Source organism: Camelus ferus, chromosome 15, assembly GCF_009834535.1.
Source record: "Camelus ferus isolate YT-003-E chromosome 15, BCGSAC_Cfer_1.0, whole genome shotgun sequence".
Classification (NCBI taxonomy): domain Eukaryota; kingdom Metazoa; phylum Chordata; class Mammalia; order Artiodactyla; family Camelidae; genus Camelus; species Camelus ferus.
The window spans coordinates 22561118-22575170 of record NC_045710.1 but is presented as its reverse complement, the minus strand read 5'-3'; the positions used below and the strand labels follow the sequence as shown (position 1 = coordinate 22575170).

Below are 14053 nucleotides of genomic sequence, written 5' to 3'. Positions count from 1 at the left end.
GGGAACAGGCCTTATATACAGACACACTAACTGGCTACCAGCATTTTGGCTGCGTGCCTGCCATGCTGGGAAGTACCTGGGAAAGAGGCAGAGGCAGAAAGGACTTGAACATGAAGTGTAAGAGAGAGCAGGGAGAATGCTACCTATAAGGACTACCTCATGGGAAGGAAGAAGAGAGGAGAAAGTGAGGCCCTATTTGAGTTAGGCTGGGCACAGGCTAAGCTGGTGTAACAAGAGACCCAACCACACCTTGGCTTACAGAAGACAGAACTTTATTTCCCTGGACAGTCCAGAAGCAGGCAGTGCAGGCAGGTGGGGTGGCTCCGTACAGTCTTTCAGACTAAGAAACCTACTTTTTCTTAACTTCACCATTCCTTTGTGTGTTTTCTTTGACTTCATGGTCATGGCTGGGATAAACCTTCCCTTTTGTAGGAGGTACTTTAGAGTGCCCCATTCCATTAGAGATGGAGGAAGTTCATGAAGGGTCTAGGGAGGGTTAAAAATAACAATCCCCAAACTCCAAATCTTGAGATACTGAAGGAGGCTTACTTACTCAAGTTTATAGTAAGGAACATTCCATACCCAAACAAACAATAGGTAGTGTCTGCTTCTCCAGAAGAGGAAATGACCTAATATTGCCGAAGTTTGACTCCAGTTTTGAAAACAGGTGCTGAATATTCTAACAGCATCTCTCACACCTCAATTTTTACACAATCTTCCATTTCCTGGAAGAGTCAGGAAAAGAGAAAAATATGTATAATTCATTTATATTGGTTTGCTATGCTACTACTAATTACCATTTATCAGATACCCTTATACTTTAGGAAAAATATAATTTGTAAATATAATGGACTAGATTCACAATCATTGCTCTAACTACAGAGAATTCTGATTTCTTTCTGAAGCAAAGCACTGGTCCAAACATGGCCATTTCTCTTAAAACTGTTTTGCTCCCAGCTAACACAGTTCTTTCTTTCTTTCTTTTTTTTTTTTTTAACTCAGGTGCATTTTTTGAAAAGAACTCTCTGAAAAACTTCCAGCAGTTGGATTTGGCGGGTAATTGTGTGAGCAGTGATGGATGGTTTGCTTTCATGAGTGCATTTGAGAATCTTAAGCAATTGGTGTTTTTTGACTTCAGTACTGAAAGACTTTTACCTGATGCATCATTGGTCAGAAAACTTGGTCAGGTGTTATCCAAATTAACTTTTTTGCAAGAAGCTAGGCTTGTTGGGTGGCAGTTTGATGATGAAGATGTCAGTGTCATTAAAGGTGCTTTTGAACTAGTAACTCTGCTTAAATAAAAGACCCTAAGCCTATGAATGCTCAGGGGACCCCATTATTTCAGCCTGATGATTTAAAAATCTTTGCTCATATAGTCCAAAAGTCTGCAAGTATATGACAATCCATTATACACCCAAAAATTATCCTTCTCGACAGTGTCTGCCTAACTGGCCCCTTGTATTTTTCTTCTTTCCTGGTATCAGATTGATGTGTGGCACCACCATCCCCTTAACTGGCCTCTTTCATGGAAATCTACTTTCTTAGTTTCATCATTCAGGAAAAAAAGAGAAGGAAGAGAGGAGGATGCCAGGAAAATGAGGCCAAAGAAGAGGCGGAAGTGGGCGGGAGTTTAATTTGATGACATGTGTAACAGTTCTGGTGTCCCACTTCTACTAGGATTATCAGCTACTTGAAGAGGACTCCTGTTCATCCCTGTGTTCCCCTTGGTCTCAAGAACAGCAGGTCTCCAAAATGGATTTATTGTAAGCACATTTCTTAGCACTGTGCCTGGAATGTACTAGACTCCAGAGAAGCATTTGCTGAAAAATGGGATAATTAAGTTACCAATAAATAGCTACTGAATAAAGAAAATAGGCCAAAACCATTTAAAAGCAGAGAGAAAACTCCATGTATGTTCTTTATTCAAAGTTTAATTCAAACAATTTGGAATGTAAAAAGTATTTTCTTACATAAGAAGCAGATTAGACTCCCCTAAAAGATTAGCATTCTTTAGTCAAGCAAAAAAAAAAAAAATTGGCAGTTTATGGGCAGTTAATCAGAGGTTTGAAATTCAGCTCCTCTCCAGTTGCTGATATGTGTATGTAATTTTGTCACTTTAGACATTAAGGAAGAAAGAAAAAAATGGATCACATTCGTTTGTACTCTATGGAAATTAAGGGTACGCTCTCCTAATCTTTTCTCCAACACCTCCAAAAATAATCCTTCCCCACAAAGAAGTCTAAGAAAAATCTCTTTAATCTAAACAGATTTAAGCTCAGGCAACTCTGAAATAGACAAAAACCAAAATGGTGTGAGCCTGTAGTTTACCTTCTGTTATCATGGCACCTCAAATTAATGGCTTGAGTAACACTTGTCCTATGTGTTGAGGTAGTCACTGAAAAATTCTGGGCACAATATTCTGTTTTCACAAGTGGACATATATTCTCCAGGTTTAGTTACACAATTTTAGAGCTGACAGTTTACAGATTAAACTTCATTCCCGACCTAAACCTTATAGATGAGAAAGCTCTGAGAAGTCAAATAACTTTCCTATGGTTATAAAACTACTTACACAGGGGCAGTATCAGGATTGTAACTGAAATCTCTTGTCTTCCAGTCCAGTGTTTCTTCCATTACAATACAGTGATTTCTCAAACAGGACTGACCACACTCCACAGAGCCTGCTCAATCACAAGCCACTCAATCACAAACCATGGCAGAAGCTACTGCCTCTTGCCCTATGCTGACCAAGTTTCTTGTTTTCCATACACAGAATTTGGCCAGAGCTTGGGAAATATGGCTTCTCTACATACTAATGCCTGATAAAATGTCACCTGTGGCAGCTGGCATTACTGTTCAGCAAGTAGAGCCAACACTTTCAGAACCCACAGACAACTGCCCGAATAGTATAGGTGGGTACCCAAGCACCTTAGGTGGGACAACTGCACAGGTGTTGCCTCTGAATAGATGCTGAGTAAGCAGGCATTTACTCTCACACAGAACTGTGTTCAGTACCTAGGCACTTCAAAAATCCCCTGGGGACGGAGAAGAATGCATAGGGTGGCAGCACATACCTTATAATCACCACTCGGTACATGGCAGTTCTTCAGATTTCATGCATGACCGACTTCACATTTAGATGAGGTCAATGGAGGAAAAACCACCCTGTAATAGTAGACCAGTAATAGGTACAGTAACAGTTGGTGAACCTAAGACAAAGGACAAGGAGAAGGTTGCCTTATCACATCTTACGTTCCACTTTCCACAGCAGTCAAGGTAAGGTGGGCTCTATTTCTTCAGCAGGTCAAATGCCTGAATAGGGTCACAGATGTCAAAGACAATAATCAACTCCCCATCAAGCAAAAGTTATTTGGGACATGGTCACTTACTATCACAGGATGACTACAATTCTGCTTGACAGGTGGCTTCCTAGATGTTTATTATTCCACTGTGAAGAAACAGGATTTGGGAGTGTTGCTCATATTTAAAGGAGGATAGTTGAAGAAACTTGAGAATTCTTAAAAAAAAAAAATCTTCTCTAGATAGCTGCTAATGGTTGGCAATGTTACCAATCTCCAGGAGTACTGGATTCTATAAAAGCTGAATCCACTTTCAAAATCCATTTTTAAAATCCTAATTATAAAACTCATGATAAAACGAAAAAACTCATATGTAATTTGTAACTGCTGCTTATTATAATTTTTATAAGTAATACTGGCCATATCAGAAAGTCCTTAACATTTGCATTTGGAAAATAATAAAATAGTAATCTACATGATTCTCACACTTCATTATAGTTAACAATTCACTATCTTCAACAAGACAAAACAAAGTAACTTAGAAAGTGCCTATGGCAGATCTAACAATGCTGTATTCTATAAGCTAAGGTCCACTATGTTTTGGTAAAATTATATAATGTAAACAAACTGTTTATGCAACTTTGAAAAAAGATTAAATCACATATTATGTATGGAATTCCACATATTTTGGTAATATATGTGATATATTTTGTTAATAAAATTAGAAATTGATAAGTCAACCAATGAAAAGGTGACCAGTGGGGAGGTTATAGCTCAAAGTGGTGGAACAAGTGCTTAGTATGCACAAGGTCCTGGGTTCAATCCTCACTACCTCCTTTAAAAAAAGTAAATAAATACATAAACCTAATTATCTACCCCCCCAAAAAATTTAAAAAAAAAAAAAAGGTGATCAAAAAATAAATCCATCATTATGTCAGTGTTTGACTAAATGTAAAGCAGAAAACTGGGATTCCTTCACTGCATATCACCTAAGGATTCAGCATTTATTCAACCAAAATAAAACACTTGGAGAATGATGGGCCATTTACAAATGTATCAAATTTTTTTAGTAAAATCTATAAAAAAACTGATAACTAAAATTTTTAAATTATGCCTGATATTAGAATATGTTCTTAAATTTCTCATAAAATTTTTTGCTTTTACTTTGCAAGACAATTCCGGAGGATGACAAAAAAATGTAGCAATTAAGTTTGGAAAATCTATAAAAAAGACTTTTACTTTTAGAATGCATTTTTTTTCCTAAAATGTGTATTCAAGAAGCATGTTTATAAATTTCACTGAAGAAAGTATTATATTTTTGATAATGTGACAGATCCAATCCATCAAGTGGCTCTCTTATAAAGGTAATGTTATATCACACTGCAGTCAACTACAAAACCAAAGATAGCAAAATTCAAATTTAGATAAACACTCCTTCTAAAGGAAGCCTATTTAAAGCCTATAACATTTAGAAGGTTCTCACTGCCCCAAATACATTTACAAAAATAGTTTCATTGGTTTCATGAAATGCGAACAAGCCTACTATTCTCTAACACTTAGAGTAACTGATTGAACAGTCGATGTAAAATTGGATTATGAAATAAACTGGAAGGCAAGGAGTCAATATTCTTCATAAAAATAAATTAAATTACAGTACATCATGGTCTTGGTTGTCCAATTCTATTGTTAGTTCCGTATCTGCTTGGTATATTTGTAAAACCAGTCCTGAATCCTTGGGTTGCTCCAATTCCTGGAACTCCATGTCCTTGATTAAGCATGCTGCTATAAGGTGTGTGTCCATGATTAAGACCCAAACCATAAGGTCTTGTTTGTGTATTTAGAAGAATAACTGGGCTCACGTTTTTCCCAGGGGTGTTAAATGAAAATTCTGGAGGTGGACTACTATGTTTAGCTGGAGTCGATGTGACAGGGTTTGACTCATCAGTCCCCTTTAATGGAGGCATTGGGATTATGTGATGATGATCTGAAAAGTTTAGGACGTTGGCTGCAACAGGCCCAGACAGTAAGGCAGGCCTGATCCAATCATCCTTGAAAATCTGAACAGTCAGAGTAGACACTAGTGTGTACAGCCTGTTGGTCACATGAGCAAGGACCATTTGTTCATTTGCATCTCGTCGAATTCTCACATGAACTGATCCAGCCTAAAAGGGGCAAAATCATAAGAAAGAGACTGCTTAGAATTATACTACTGAAAATTCCATTAGAAATAAACATTTTATTTATGATTTGGTTGTAACAGTACTTGGCATTTTCTTTAAAACAAGAGAAAGCTTAATGTCTTGATAATCCTGAAAGACTACTTAGTAGTGATTATCAATGTAATGAATTAATAAAATTTCAATTTATGACTCTTTAAATGAGACTTTTTAAAATTTAAAAAAAGAGAAATCCACGTAGGAGGATGGCAGGCATGTTATAACACAAGGTAGAATACAAATGCCATATAGGGAAATTCACTGGAAGGGCAGAAAAGGTAGGTAATTAATTCCAATTGAGGAAGACTTCAAAAGAAGGTGGCATTTGATCTAGGGTTGGTGGTTAAATGAAATTTCAAAAGACAGAGACAGGCATTTCAAGCTGAGGGAATAGCAATTAAAATCTGTGGCATGTTTGGGAAAAAATAAGCAATATTACTATATAAAAAGAAGTACAAATATTTCAGGGGGCATAAAAATAATGATAGAAAAGAAAAGGAGGAGGAAAGGAATAAACAGAAAAGGAAAGAAAGAATGGAAAAAAGAAAGAAAAATAGGTTGGGTTAATAAGGTTAAAAGAAAAGGCTAGCAGAGGGCTCTAAAAATCATGAACAAGGAGTTTTAGCTGCAGTAATTTAAGAGAAGTAAAATTAATTGGAGTTCAGAAAAATGGTAGGTATGGATAATTTCTAATTAGGTAGGAAATGACTAACAGTCTAGGTTAGAAATGAAGAGGGCTAAAAGACAGGACAGATATAGTGGGATCAGAGAGGGACAGAAGGATTCATGATATTCCATGGATTTGAAACAGAAGAACTTGACAGTCAATTAGATACAATGAAAGAGGGAGATGAACACATCAAAGACAATCTCAAGGTTCCTAGCCTAGATTACTAGGAGGACAGAGCGCACCAGGCATTACAATGTTGGTTAGAAGTATGTTTATTAGCTTGAAAAAATACTCATCATACATTTTGTTTTTAAAGTAGATAATAAAATAAGAGATAAAACAATCCCATTTTGATTAAAACATACACACAGAAAAATACCAAGGATGATACCACATGATCACCTCAAACAGATACAGAACAAGCATCTGACAAAACTCAACATCCATTCATGATAAAACCTCTCAACAAAGTTGCGATAGATGGAATATACCTCAACATAATAAAGGTCATTTATGTCAAACACACAGCTAACAATACTCAATGATGAAAAGCTAAAAGCTTTTCTTCTAAAATCAGGAAGAAGATAACGATGCCCACTGTTGCCATTTCTATTTAACATAGTATTGGAAGCCCTAGACATAGCAGTCAGATAAGAATAAGAAAAAAGAGGCATCCAAATTGAAAGGGAAGAAGTAAAATTATCACCATTCACAGATTACATAATACTATATATATAAAACCCTAAAGACTCCACAAAAAAACTATTAGAACTAATAAATGAATTCAGTAGAGCCACAGGATGCAAAACTAATATAAAGAAATCTGCTGCATTTCTAAATACTAATAATGGACTATCCCCCAAAACACAAGAAAATCCCATTTACAATCAAAAAGAATAAAAATACCTAGGAATAAACTTAACCAAGGAGGTGAAAGACTTATACTCTAAAACTGTAAGACACCAATGAAAGAATGATACCAATATATGCAAAGATTGTTTGTGTTCATGGACTAGATGAATTAATATTGTTAAAATGTCCATACTACTCAAAGCAATCTACAGATTCAACGCAATCCTTTAAAAAATACCCATGGCATTTTTCATAGAACTAGAACAAATAATCCTAAAATCTGTATGGAATCACAAAAGACCCCAAACAGCCAAAACAATCTTGAGAAGGAAGAACATAGGTACCACCCTCCCTGACTTTAAACTATACTACATACACACACATACACACCCCTTATATACATATATATACACACTATATATAATACAGTAATCCAAATACTATAGTTCTGGCACAAAAAGACACACAGATCAATTGAAAGAATAGAAAGCCCAGAAATAAATCCACACACATACGGTCAATTCAACTACAACAAAGGAAGCAAGAAAATACAATGGGGAAAAGATGGTCCCTTCAACAAGTGGTGTTGGGAAAACTGGACAGCTACATGCAAAAGAAAGAAAAACAACATTTTCTCATATCATATACACAAATAAATTTAGGTCTTTAATCCATTTTGAGTTTAACACCTGAAACTATAAAACTCCTAGAAGAAAACACAGGCTGTAAGCTCTTTGACACTGGTCTCAGCAATATTTTTTTGATCTGTCTCCTCAGGCAAGGGCAACAAAAGCAAAAATAAACAAATGGGCCCTAAAACACTTTTGCAACGAACACAGAAACCATCAACAAAAAAAGGCAACCTACTAAATGGGAGAAGATATTTGCAAACAACATGTCTAATAAGGACATAAAGAACTCATATAACTCAAGAGAAAAAAAAAAACAATTAAAAAATGGGCAGAGGATCTGAATAGCCATTTCTCCAAAGAAAACATACAAGAGGCCAACTGGCACATGAAAAGATGCTAAATATCAGTAATAAACAGGGAAATGCAAATCAAAATCACAAGGAGATATCATTTCATACCTGTCAAAATGACTATTGTCAAAAAGACAAAAATTAACAAGTGTTGGCAAGGACGTGGAGAAAAGGGAACCATAGCATATTATTGTTGAGAATGTAAATTGGTATACCCAGTAGGGAAAACTGTACGGAGGTTCCTCAAGAAATAAAAAACAGAATTACCATACGACCCAGCAATTACACACTTAGGTATTTATCTGAAGAAAATGAAAACACTAATTCAAAAAGATACACACACCCCAATGTTAACAGCAGCATTATTTACAATAGTAAGATATCTAAGCAACTTAAGTGTCCAACAACAGATGAATGGATAAAAAAGATGTGGTATATATATATAGAATGGAATATTACTCAGCCATAATAAAGAATGAAACCGTGCCATTTGTGACAACTTGGATGGACCTGGAGGGTATTATGCTTAGTGAAATAAGTCAGGTAGAGAAAGACAAATACTGTATGTTTTTACTTATATGTAGAATCTGAAAAAAAAAAAAGCAAATGAACAAATATAACAAAACAGAAATAGACTCATAAATACAAAGAACTAGTGGTTACTAGAAGAGAGAGGGGTGGGGGAAGGGGAGAAACAGGTGAAGGGCAATGAGAGGTACAAACTGTCAGTTATAAAAAATGTTAAGTCACAGGAGTATAATGTACAGCACAGGGCATACAGTCAATATTTGTAACTTTGTATGATGTGTAATCTATAATATCAAATCACTATGTTGAGAGAAAAAAAATAATGACAGCACTTATCTCCAGATGGTAGAATTATTAAAGATTTCTGTTCACTTTTTTTTTGACAACTGTAAGTCCTAATTTTTCTAACAATGGGGTACTATTTGTATAATAAAAACTTAAAAATACATAGTAAATTAAAAAAACACAAAAAGTAAAACAAAAATATATAGTAAATAAAATATCTAGCAGACACTCCATGTTGATTTCTATATAAACTCATATTAAAAAAAAAGAAAATTTGTAACAAAGCATAAACTGCACATAAATTGGCAAAATAGCTGGTTTAGTTACAACTGGTCTGAATCTATGACTTGAGCAGTAAGTAAGAAGAGGGTTTTGTCAATCATGAGATTAAAGAATCTTACTGCTTGAATCTGACTTACAGTTTATTACTTTTAGGTAAGACAAGCCATTTTACCCTTTTCTTTGCCACAACCACCTCACAGTTGTCACTATATAAAACTATAAAAGATGCTGTATCTCCTCTATCATTCTGACATGGAAATCGAAGTACAAGCGAAAACCATTTCCAAGTATGAGCTTGAACAGAGTCTCCTATGATAATGGTGTTTGCATTAATCTATGGCTTTTGTGACAATTAATCTTGGTAGCTCAAAAGCTTGTTTTATTAATTTCCTCTGCCTTAATTAGGCACTACATAGGTGAGGTCGTTGGATGGCCAAGTTCTGAACTGTAGAGATGAGTGTAGTTTTTGTGTTTATAAGCCACCTAGCTAAATAAACATTTGTCTATTAATTGTTACTATCAGTACAATTAAAAGAATAATTTAAAATGAACTACATTACTGCAGGACTGTCAATTGGTAAAATCATTTCTGGAAAGCAATTTGGCTATTTCTATCAAAAGCTAAAAAAAAATTTAAGTACCCTTTGACTAATAGAACCCATTTCTAAAAAATAATCTTAAGGAATAATCACAGGTATGTGCAAAGAGTATTCCACAAAAATGTTCATTCCAGCCCTGTTTATATGGGGAAAATGATAAATAAGTTATCCCTTAGGGGACTGATTAAATAAATTATAGTATATTCATATACTGTAAGACTGCAGTCATTATGAATTATGTTGGAATTCTTAAAAGACCTCAAATATCCCCATAAAAACAGAGAAACTAAGACAGCAAACCCTAACTGACAGACATCTACAAAAAACTAGATTAACATGATACCCTTGAGAAAACCCAAATACAAACTGTAAGACCTGCAAGGTATGAGCATCTGCGAAGAAGAATGTAACAGGCCATTTGAGTAACCTAAAAACTCCACAGCAGTTAACCAGTTCTTAATGGAAATCTAGGACAGTGAATCTGAGATAAGCAGCTAGTGTTCTGTACATTTCAATAGTGTTAAATACACTGGGTCTGCAATAAGATATGAAGAGCTGGAGTAGTCTGAGCCCTATGAGCTCTCAAAAGTAACCAAGCAAAGCTCCCTTCCAGTACAAAGCTCCACATTAAGGAGAAACAAATGGGAACAGAATCCAAATTGAGCAACACAGTAGAGACAAAGGATAAAGAAGGTTCAGATACAAATGAGAGAGGAAAAGAAACAGGAGAAAGAAAAAACTTTTCACTTCACAGACTCATCAGAAGAGGGAGTTCTAGAACCATGAATTTAGACACACTACCCTAAACCATTTTTTATTTTAAAGTACAGGAAAATGAATTTCACATAAAAAGGAACGAAAGGAAAGGATTAAATCCAATTCCACACAAAATTATCATAAGAAAAAGAGAATACAGAACAGATTACAAAAGATCACCAGAAAGATTTACCTACAAAACTGATGAGAACTATTACCTATTTTTACAAATCAAGCTGAAAGACATAAAATAAAAACAATACAAGTCAGAATTAGAAAACTTCAGAAATGAGATGGCCATTAGAAATACAACAAAAAAATTATTTCAGAAACAAAGATTAAACTAGAAGGAATACAAAAGCAAATAAGCATACAGGTATACTGTAAGAGAAAAAAAAGGTAAAAGAAGGAAATGTTAAAAATCAAAAAGACGAGCGCCGACCAGGGCGGAGCGCCGACCAGGCGGAGCGCGCAGCCGCACAGAGCAGCGGAGCTACCTGCGGCGGCGCAGGTAAAGCGAGAGCGGCCCCCCGCCTTTCGGGCAGGAACACAGCCCCTGACGGAGGTGCTGGGAGGGGGCACGACCCACCCTCCTACCCGGCCAGTCTGCAACATCTGACTGCGGCATCCGGAGGGGCAGCGACTCGCCCACCCACAGCAGAGGAGAGCTGCACCTGACCCAGTGTTAGGAGGAGGCGCGATCTGCTTGCCGACAGGTGCTGGGAGCAGCACAGAAGAGGGCGCCAACGGAGGGCCTCTGAAAACAGCAAGCTGAGCTTCCAAAACAGGACAAAGACAGAAAGACTTCACATTAAAAGCACACAGACTCCAGGAGAACACCGACAAACACCCCCCCCCCCTTTTTTTTTAAATCTGTTTTTACCTTTTCTATTTTCTATTACTCTCTTAATCTTTACTTCTTAATTCATTTCTATTTCTCTTGGGTTTTGATGTCCTGCTATTGATTAGACACAGGTTTCAAATACATCTATTCATCCCCCCCCCTTTTTTTGTAAAGGTTTCAAAAGGACGTCTCAACCCGATTAATACTCTGCTTCAACTCACCCTTCTATTATTCATTATACACTGTTTTCAAACCCTCTTTCTCCCTTCTTTTAAAATTCTCTCTCTCTCTCTCTCTTATTTTTTTTTCTTTTTTTCCTAAGTTCTATTCCTAAATAGACATCAGATAGATAAAATCCTTAAGGACCAAAATAAACAACTGATACTCCATAAACCACAGTGCCAAAGAGGTATGAGCAAGATGAAGAAACAGAAAAACCTTTCCCAATTAAAAGAACAAGAGAAATCCCCTGAAAGAAAGATCAACGAAATAGACATTGATAGCCTACTAGATCAAGATTTCAAAAAAGGAGTGATCGAATTGCTGAAGGAATTAAAAGACATAGTGTTTAGAGATATAAAATATGTCAAAAATGAAATTGAAGCTATAAAGAAGAGCCAAGTAGAATCGGTAAACTCACTGACAGAGATGAGGAATGATCTAATAGCTGTGCAAAGCCAACTAGATAATGCAGAGGAACGAATAAGTGATCTAGAAGACAGGGCAATAGAAAACACCCATTCAGAAGAACTACAAGATAAGCAAATAAAAAATAATGAAAATAGCATAAGGGACCTATGGGATAATATAAAGCGTCCCAATCTTTGCATAATAGGGGTCCCAGAAGGAGAAGAAAGATCAAAGGGGATTGAAAAGGTTTTTGAAGAAATCATGACTGAAAACTTCCCAAACTTAAAGAAGGAATCAGATATCCAAGTACAGGAAGCTCAGAGGGTCCCAAACAGAAAGAACCCAAATAGACCCACACCAAGACATACCATAATCAAGATGGCCAGAGTCAAGGATAAAGAAATGATTCTAAAGGCAGCAAGAGAAAAGCAAAGAGTAAGTTACAAGGGAACCCCCATAAGGCTCTCAGCTGATTTCTCTACACAAACACTACAGGCCAGAAGGGAGTGGCAAGATATATTCAAAGCCCTGAATGAAAAAAAGATGCAGCCTAGGATCCTTTGTCCAGCAAGGCTATCCTTGAGGATAGAAGGAGAAATAAAGAGTTTCACAGACAAAAAAAAAGCTGCAGGAGTTTAGCAACACTAAACCCATGCTAAAAGAAATATTGAAAGGGCTATTCTAAATAGAAAAGCAGCAGGATGCTACAGAAATGAGAAACACACAACTGGAAAGGTGATAACTCATGAATTACAAATAAAGTAAACATGAAATTATAAAAGAAGACATACAAATCACTGAGAGTGGGAGAGGGAGGCAGGGAAATATAGAATATTTTTTTCTTTTTTAAATTTTTTTAACAGTAGGATGGGTTTGAGATCATGTTACTATCAGTTTAATAAAAACAGTTATAGTAATGGGTTGATAGATTTACAAAAAAGGGTAACCACAAGCCAAAAATTTACAAAGGAGTCACAAAAAGTAAATAAAATCCATGATAATACAAAGGAAAATTACCAAACCACAAAAGGAAGAAGAAAGGAACAAAGAGGATATACCAATTCAACTGCAAAGATAAGTTCAAAATGGCAATAAACACACATCTATCATTAATTACTGTAAATGTTAATGGACTAAATGCTCCAGTCAAAAGACACAGAGTGGCAGACTGGATAATAAAGCAAGAACCTTCAATATGCTGCATACAAGAGACCCACTTTAGGGAGAAGGACACATACAGATTGAGAGTGAAAGGATGGAAAAGGATATTCCATGCAAATGGAAAAGCCAAAAAAGCAGGTGTTGCAGTACTGATTTCAGACAAAATAGACTTTAAAACAAAGGCCATAAAGAAAGATAAAGAAGGACATTTTATAATGATTAAAGGAGTGATACAAGATGAGGATATTACACTCGTTAATATATATGCACCCAATATAGGAGCACCTAAGTACATACAAGAATTACTAACAGAGATAAAGGGGGATATTGATGGGAATACAATCATAGTTGGAGATTTTAACACTGCATTAACATCACTAGACAGATCTTCCAGACAGAAAATAAACAAGGCAACAGAGAAATTAAATACTACAATAGAAAAACTAGATTTGGTGGATATTTTCAGAGCATTACACCCCCAAAAAATAGGATATACATTCTTTTCAAGTGCACATGGAACATTTTCCAGGATCGATCATGTACTTGGGCACAAAAGAAACCTCAACAATTTTAAGAAGATAGAAATTATCTCAAGCATCTTTACTGACCACAATGCCATGAAACTGGAAATCAACAACAGAGAAACAAAGGAGAAAAAAAGGAAAGCATGGAGATTAAACAATATGTTATTGAAAAAACAATGGATCAATGAGGAAATCAAAGCTGAAATTAAAAAATACCTTGAGACAAATGATAATGAAAGCACAACCACTCAAAACCTATGGGACACAGCAAAGGCAGTGCTAAGAGGGAAGTTTATAGCGATACAGGCCAACAATCTCAAATAAACAATTTAACCCACCACCTGAATGAATTAGAAAAAGAAGAACAAAAAGCCCCAAAAAGCAGCAGAAGGAAGGAAATAATAAAGATCAGGGAGGAATTAAAT

At 35.9% G+C, this 14053-nt stretch overlaps 2 protein-coding genes across 4 annotated transcripts in view; one reads left to right on the top strand and one right to left on the bottom strand.

Moving 5' to 3' along the window:
- The window catches only part of NLRC4 (NLR family CARD domain containing 4), a 32420-nt gene extending 31104 nt beyond the window's left edge, over window positions 1-1316 (top strand). Inside the window, 1 exon segment of the mRNA XM_006184607.3 lies at window positions 1003-1316. Coding sequence (XP_006184669.2) covers window positions 1003-1301 — 299 coding nt within the window. The 3' untranslated portion in view covers window positions 1302-1316.
- SLC30A6 (solute carrier family 30 member 6) overlaps window positions 541-14053 on the bottom strand; it is a 43732-nt gene continuing 30219 nt past the window's right edge. For 2 of the 3 annotated variants that reach the window (XM_032497321.1, XM_032497322.1), the window contains one exon: window positions 3481-5461. In XM_032497321.1, coding sequence (XP_032353212.1) covers window positions 4958-5461 — 504 coding nt within the window. In that variant the 3' untranslated portion in view covers window positions 3481-4957. Of the gene's footprint in view, window positions 726-3074; window positions 5462-14053 lie in introns of those variants that run through there. The other variant, XR_004326224.1, reaches the window with a different exon arrangement.